The following is an 8,457-nucleotide window of genomic DNA, read 5'->3' as shown; positions in this document are numbered from 1 at the left end:
CTTGCAGTCTGCAAACTAGAAAAGAAGATCCAAAATCTATTGTGAGTTTTACAAAGGGAAAGAATAAGCTGTTCTTGAGGTCATATTATAATTGACCTAATCTAGTTTGGTAAACTGAGGATTAAAAGAGGAGTAGGATTTAGCCAGATGAGTGGATGGAGAAGAGAATTCTACGCTGCCCTTGAGTTTTGACAAGGACTCTCTGGAAGGAGAATCCTCTGTGCTTTTTGTTCATGCATTTGGCTGAGTTTCCACACCCATGTATTCTTTAATCTCTAGCAACTTCAGATGGCAAATGAAAAGTACATGTATCCTACCCCACAAAATAAAAGAGATTACTTTTATTTAAATAAGATAGAAAAGACAAATGTACATCATCAACATTATCAACACTTTAAAAAATAATGCAGCCATGATATCTCCTGAAGGTAAAATGAAGTTAAACACAGTGAAGTATAATTGATTTTCCCCATTCTAGAAGTCACCAGGATAGAAGCCCCTCAGCTATTAGAATTCCCGAGACCTTGGTCAGGTTTGTGACCTGTTCCTGATCATTTGGGTCCACACCAAATGAAAGGTCTGAGAGGGAAAGAGAAAGAGCGTGAGAGGAAATTACAAATGAGGGAACTTCTGGCAACATTAATAAAGCTTATTATACCACATTCATAATCTAGAAAGACCCCTATCCAGCCCTGGGGTCTTTGAATATAGTGGGGTAAGAGTGGGAATGTAGAAAAGAGACTGAAATGGTCCTCCACGCTGACACACAGAAGTAGAAAAATATCCTCAGAGTTAAGTAGCATATCATTCCTACTTGTCCAGGATTCCTTGCAAAGTCCTATAATCCAGTTACGAGAGTTTCCCACATTCACCTCCCAGTAATGTTTGCCAGTGGTGAAGGTCTGAGCACCCCATGAAGGAGTATTCTCTGAGCTTGCTGGATTACGAGGCATGTCTTGATGGTCAGGACTGCACTGCAAACGTCTCAGGTCTTCAGTCAGAGCCACATGACAATTTCTTATTTTATGATCCAACGTAACATACACTTTAGTAAAAAGAAAACAGCAAAGTCAAAGAACAGAGTTTTAAAGTTCTGTGGGATGGACAAGTGTGGCGGTATTGTGGCAGAGGTTTAGCAACCAAATCTCTGGAACAAAGCAAAGCTGGTTTGTCTTATTTGCTGGGAATATTCCAGCCCACCATGACCATTTTCAAGGTGCCAGCCATTTAGTAATTGCTCCTAAAATTCTGGAACTTGTAACAAGTCGCTCCCATGAGTGTGTCAGTACCAGGTAGCTCCAGAACACCCCTTTACCAAAGGTGACTAGACAGAGTGTGTCACTGGAAATCCAGAGAAAGAACAGGAAGGGCTTCTTGTCTCTTTAAAAGAGCCAGAAAATCTCTAATCATACAACTAGATGAAGGAAAATTTTGAGAATACATAAAGATGTAGGATGTCAGGCTCTGGCTTATTTTTACTAACTAACTCCTCAAAAACTGGGGAGTTCATTCATAGATGTCAAGAAAATAGCAAACAAACAAACAAACAAACAAAGAAAATAGCAAAATGGCCCTTAATTCATTTAAGTTCTCTCATTAATCCACTCTCACAAGATAAAATATAATAGTAATAAATATACATTATATTTTAAATATGATATTGTTTTTATTTTTAGTCCTAAATAGTGATCACATTGCTTAACATTTAAGCAAGCAAAAATAAAATAAAGCAAGAACCCATTTGTGCCTTTTTTTAGAAGTGATTTCTCTCTTAGGATTTCTAATGGAGCTACTGCTGAATCAGAATCCAACTCATCCCATCTCAGGCCTGCTTCTCCTTTGTCTGCCAGGCTCACCCTTCAGTTGAATTTGTCTTAAGGGGCCCTCTATGCAACAAATCATGGGTTCAGTTTGTTCTGTGGTTGTACTTGTTGTATATAAAAATACTTTTAAGCTTTTTAAAAGTCTTGTGATTTTTCAAATGTAATTATTACATTCAATATTCAGATAAACATTTAAATAACAACATTAAGGTGATTCTAAGAATCTGAATATCCACATATAACCACAGTTAACTACAAGAGGAAATACACTGAATGGATATGCAGTTTTATAAGGCAGAGTGTTCTTTTTTATAAATTTTAACTCACCACAAGTAACTATATAAGAAACTGTCATATTCGATTGATTGTTTTTGACAGGCTTCAGTTAGCTTTCTCTGACTGATAATAATACATTATAAAGTTAGTTATAAAGCAGTGCCTGCTTCCCTGTTCTCTGCAAAGAACAGACAGAGCAATGAAGAGAGATCATCAGCATGTATGTAGTCGTGAAGGAAATATTACTGCCTTCACACAGAGAGCTGCCTCTTACCTCGGAAGCTGTTAAGCCTTTCCAACATCCCAGTGATGGCCCATGTACTGAGCTGTGGGTCCATAGGCTGAGGAAGGTACAGCTGCATTAACTGACTCCTGTAAAAAGAAAAAGACCCACTTACTAATAGGCCCAAAGGTATCATTAGCAGTCCATTGATGGTGCTTCATTAGAATCCTCATAATTAGGTTTGAAGGGTGTGAATTTAACTCCTCAGATGGAGGAACACTACAGTTGCTATTGTATTTTACAATCTGTTTCCCTGCTCTTAGCCTATCAATCTTAGTAGAATATGTCACCTCAATCATAATTGTGTCTGTTTCCTCCCTTCTAGCTTCCCTAGGGGATCCACACAGCAATTATCATTTAATTCCTGAAATCTAATAGGTGGCCAATAGTTAGAATTTGCCATTTGATACATATGGAACCTCAGCACTATTGTATGTTCTTTCTTGATGATTCTACCTCACTCCTCATCTCAGCATCCGTCTACCTGCTGCCTCTCTGAGCTTATCTGCCTTTCCCATAGATGACCAGGAATAATCCTCAAATATCAATAATCAGAATTTGGAAATTAGGGGCAGGAAAACTAGTTGTCTCTTTGCAACTTCTACGGTAAGGCTTGCAACTGAAACTACACTCCCCTCAACCCTACTTTCACCTAAGGGTAGACTATACAAAACCTGGCAGACTTTTAGAGAAGGAAGGAATAAACGCAGACAGAAAGAAACTTCTCATTATAAAGGGAGGGTCGGGGCTTCCCTGGTGGCACAGTGGTTGGGAGTCCGCCTGCAGATGCAGGGGACGCGGGTTCGTGCCCCGGTTTGGAAGGATCCCACATGCCACGGGGCGGCTGGGCCCGTGAGCCATGGCCACTGAGCCTGAGCGTCCAGAGACTGTGCTCCGCGACGCGAGAGGCCACAGCAGTGAGAGGCCTGCGTACCACAAAAAAAAAAAAAAAAGGGGGGGAGGGTCCATCTCAACAGAAATAGCCTGATCATTATCACAATTACCATGATTTGAATAGAGGGGCAAACTTACCTTTTCATTGTGTCTCCCACACCCTGTAAAGAGAAAGAAGGGAAGGCTTAGCTTTCAGCACAAGCTCTCCTGTTTAGTTTGAGGATATGAGATTATACCGGGAAATTCACTATCTCCAGTTTTCTTCCTTGGGGAAAATCATTTGCCATTTCCCTTATCCTTAAAAAGATGAAACCCAGTCTCACATTTACATACAGTTGACAAAATCATACTCTTGATAAAATTGAAAGTCAGAAGACGTTCTTAGGGTGCACGAATGGCTGTGCTTTGTTGTAATCTACAGCAGGATTCAGAGCGTTCCCCAAAGTTCTTATAAGGGTGTGAAAGCTAGAACTTCACAACAGAAAGAAGGCATACATCCCATATTCACACATATTACCAAGTACACATACAAAGTTAAATTATCTGCTCACAAGCTGCTCTCTTGCAGCTGGTCAGAAACTGTAAATATAGTCGTCCCTGAGTATATGAGGGGAATTCATTCCAGGACCCCTTGTATACCAAAATCCATGGATGCTCAAATCTCTTATATAAAATGGCACAGTATTTCCATATAATGTATGCACATTTTTCTGTATACTTTATCACCTCTAGATTACTTATAATACCTAATATAATGTAAATGCTATATAAATAGTTGTCAACATTGACAAATTCAAGTTTTGCTTTTTTGAAATTTCTGGGTTTTAAAAAATATATATATTTTCCATCGACAGTTGGTTGAATCCCCGGATGTGAAACCTATAGGGATATGGAAGGCTAACTGTATAGTAGAGGAATATAACAAGAAGGTTTGGGAGATTTTCTTCTGGATCTGTTACTTGAACCTTTCCACATAGTTATCCTTCTTCCATAAAAGGCAAAAGTGATGCTTCGTCTCCATATTATACTGGAGGAGCAAAACCCGCCATCATAGAGGCAGAAGAAGAATCTGGACTTTGGAACCAGAAAAATAATGGAGGCCAAAAAGGATATAACTCCAGTGGATATAAATGCTTTCTAAGCAGGCTGGTGTTCAGCACCCTAACGTCCTTCCTTAGTCCTTACCTGGAGCATGTCCACATCTGCTTTAAGGCACAGTTCCTTCAGCTCCTCATATATTCTTCTCAGGAGTTTCCCCATATGAACCATTCTGGCTACATTTCTCCTGAGTCGCTGAAAAACAATCTTGCCTTCAATTGCCAACATCTCTAAATGTTTTTGCTTTTCTTCCTGGAGATATTGATATACCTTAGGGTATTCCGCTCCTATCATCACCATCCGTAGATTTACAAAACCCTGCAGTGACATTGGATTAATTAGATCATGTATCTGGATGTTTTTCTTCTCTTATTATCTATTGTCTACGTGTTATGTATAGAATACTTGTCTTAGTTTGTTTGGGCTACTATAGCAAAAGCACAGTAGACTGCATAACTTATAAGTAACAGAAATTTACTTCACACAGCTCAGTAAGGTGGGAAATCCAAGATCAGTGCCAGCAGATTTGGTGTATGGTGAGAGCCACTGCCTAGATAGCTATCTTTTTTTTTTTTTTTTTTGCTTAATAATGATTAAAATATATTCCACTTTACAAAGCACATTCACATCCTTGGTTTTCATTTTTTTACCATATGCATGTATTTTTTTATTAAAGTGTAGTTGATATACAATATTGTGTTAATTTCAGGTATACAGCAAAGTGATTTGGTTATACATACATATATATATATGTATGCATCTATATTCTGTTTTTTCCCAATTCTTTTCCATTATAGGTTATTATAAGATGTTGAATATAGTTCCCTGTGCTATAAAGTAGGTCCTTGTTGTTTATCTATTTTATATATAGTAGTGTGTATATGTTAATCCCAAACTCCTAATTTATCCTTCCCCCACTTTCCCCTTTGGTAACCATCATGTTTTTTTCTGACTTTCGGTCAATTTCTGGTTTGTAAATTAGTTCATTTATATCATTTTTATTTTTAGATTCCACATATAAGTGATATCATATGATATTTGTCTTTCTCTGACTTACTTCCCATAATATGGTAATCTCTAGGTCCATCCATGTTGTTGCAAATGGCATTATTTCATCCTTTTTCTTGGCTGAGTATTATTCCATTGTATAAGTATAGTACATCTTCTTTATCCATTCATCTGTTGATGGACATTTAGATTGCTTCCATGTCTTGACTAGATAGTCATCTTTTGGTTGTGTCCTCACATGGCAGAAGGGGCAAGCCTCCACAGTGCTGCTTTTATAAGAATCCCATTCATAAGGACTCTGCCTTCATGACCTAATCAGCTCCCAAAGGCACGACCTCCTAACACCATCACTTTGGGGTTTAGAATTTCAACATTTGAACTTGGAGGTGGTGGTGGGGGGAACCCAAACTTTTGGACCATACCTTCTGTTTTCTCTGCTCCAGAAGGATGTGTTCTCAGAGAACTGCTGGTTCACTCCCTTTGCTTCTTTAGATCTCTACCATGATGTAACATTCATAATGAGTCTTCCCTGACCAGTGTACTTTCTCCCCAAACCTGTACTATTTATACACATCCCTGCTTTAATTTTCTCCCAAGAACTTTACAAATGTGAGGTATTATAAATGTTACTCTTTTTTATTTGTTACATGACTTCTCTTACTAGATTATAACCAACTGAGGTCAGTGATTTTCTTCTTTTTCTCCATTTCTGTATCTCTTTGTGGGCCTAGAACAGTGAGCAATGCATCATATGCCCTCCTATGAATGAGTGGTTTATTAGGAAATCCATCCTAAATGGTCAAGATAATTTTATTATTGCCTTTGATATTTTCACAGCACTGTATACAGATTTCTGTTTAATGACATATTCTCTACCATAGCCTGTTGATATGTCTTCTTTAGAAGTGATTGAGTTCTTTGAAAATAAAAATGTAGTTTATTTTTATTAAACCTTCAGTTTCAGGTTCCCAGTTCATATATGTCAATCAATGAATAATACAACCCAAAATCCTTAGGTAGACGTTCACAATCTTGCCATGGCTATAATTACATTTCTAGCCATAACTCTCACTGCCTGCTTCATACCCTATGTACTAATTAATAGGAGCTACTTGCAGATCCCAGACAATTCCATGATTTGTCTCATTTTTAGCTTTCTTGTCCCTTAGGTGTCTGTGTCATAAATACCCATGAATTTACAGATTCTACTAACACATTAGCATTGGGATGATTTTTACTTTTTTGAGAAGCTTTTCTTAACATTCAAAGTTTATTAATCTCCTACAGAACTCTATTTTTACCTCCATTCCAGTGACCATTGCATTTTGTTTTGTGATACTGCATTTTCTTTTCCCTGCTAAAGTACAATATTAGTGGTAGACATTGCTTTATCAAGAAAATCAGGAAAAATCTTTTAGTTACATATTGGGTTCATTCAACATGAAATCCTACATTGAAGGTCATGTATGTAACTCTCTCTGATCACTCACTCAGGGGACATTATGATTTAATTCAAGTTCTTCCACTGTAAGTTACGAGGATATTTGTCCCAATCTGGTACCAGTGGATACAGGGTCTACTGCTTACCTCCCATACTCTGAATATGTTGGTCACTTTTTTTATATTTCTCTGATTTTCTTTTTTCTTTTTCCAAATAGATTTCATTTGCATCAGAAGGTTCTCCTGCAAAATAACTATAAATTGGAGTACTAGAAAAGCAAAGGTAATACCTTTCAGATACTTAAAATAAGATAGAAGGGTATGAACATGGGACAAACAGTAAAGAGAGCAGAGATGTCAGTGATTTTCCTTGGGAACACTAACTGATAACTCTGAGAGATCAACCAAAAATAGAATGCCTAAATTTAGAAAATGTAATCTATTATCTGAGGAATCTAACACTAATATTGTAGTAACTTGGTCAATTTTCAGAAGTGAATCTTGCTTTATATTTAATTGTGAAATATTAGTCCTCAGTTTTCCTATGGCACTATAAGAAAATATTGGCCAGTGTTTCTAAATCAGCTATAATTAGAACAGGATCATCGTAATCATAGTTGTAGGAGCCAATGACTGTTACTGAAACTAGAGATTTATCCACCACGTTACTTACACTGAAATACCAGCACCCTAATTCTCATCAATTTCATCATCATTCCTGTCTTTCAGCCCAACAGAATTTAAACTTCAGGAGAACAAGAATGTTGTCTAGTTTCTTCACTGCTTTATCCCTAGATTTCAGAATAGTGCCTGGCACATGGTGTTCAGAAATTCTATTTGTTTCTTACATAAAATAATAATAACAATCAATGTATTTGCCTCATTGCCTATCAGATACAGGGTCATCCACATTTCAAAGTGCAGTCAGAGATATTACTTACCCTGTAGTACTCTGCAACCTGCTTTATTGGATAGTGTTCATGTGTGGCATGCTCTGGGGAATGAGAGCAGAACAAACACAGCAGGCTCTTGTCAGCTTGACAGAAGTAGAGCTTTATCACTTGGTGTATCCTACACATCTGCTTGGCAGAGCTAGGTAACTGGCAGACAACTGATTCTCTGGTAGGAAGAATATGTTCCTTAGCAAAAATAGTGCTTTTGAAGTCCATTTTCGGAGATATTGCCTTGCACACAGGACAGCAAGTAGCTGTTTGGACATCTTCCCACAAGAGACAGAGGCAAGGAGTACAAAATCTGTGCCCACAGCTAATGGTGACAGGGTCTGTGAAATTGTCCTTGCAGATGGAGCAGATGAACTCACTGGGGAAACACTGCGTGGAAGCAGAGTCCATGTTTCTGGGAAAATAAAAGGAAAAGACATTCTTTACCCTTGGCATGTGAGTTGAGCTTTGAGCCTTCTCTCACTAATACACATATGTACTGTAGGAGGACAGGCCATGTTTTGAATAGGATGGCGAGGCACAAAGAGAGTCCTGCAGACTGGTAAAATGCATTTTTATTTTCTTACATTGGCCTCCAGCACTGCTTCTCATTTCCCTGTTAGAAATCCAGGATTTTTCACATATATTATCTCTCTTTCAAAGACAAAGAAATCAGAGGTTCTGGGCTCATTCA

General features: G+C 37.9%; 1 protein-coding gene across 1 annotated transcript; it reads right to left on the bottom strand.

Moving 5' to 3' along the window:
* Nucleotides 1–551: 551 nt before the first annotated feature.
* Nucleotides 552–8,174, bottom strand: TRIM77 (tripartite motif containing 77; the record flags this gene model as incomplete). Its single annotated transcript, XM_082629366.1, has 5 exons — nucleotides 552–1,045; nucleotides 2,374–2,471; nucleotides 3,415–3,437; nucleotides 4,462–4,692; nucleotides 7,764–8,174. 5 exons carry the CDS (start codon nucleotides 8,172–8,174, stop codon nucleotides 552–554), a joined length of 1,257 nt encoding a protein of 418 aa, XP_082485492.1.
* Nucleotides 8,175–8,457: the final 283 nt, after the last annotated feature.

This window comes from Mesoplodon mirus (genome assembly GCF_964341445.2).
Source record: "Mesoplodon mirus genome assembly, chromosome: 7".
Lineage (NCBI taxonomy): Eukaryota > Metazoa > Chordata > Mammalia > Artiodactyla > Ziphiidae > Mesoplodon > Mesoplodon mirus.
Note: the sequence above shows the minus strand (reverse complement) of the source record. Positions and strands in the feature narration are given on the sequence as shown.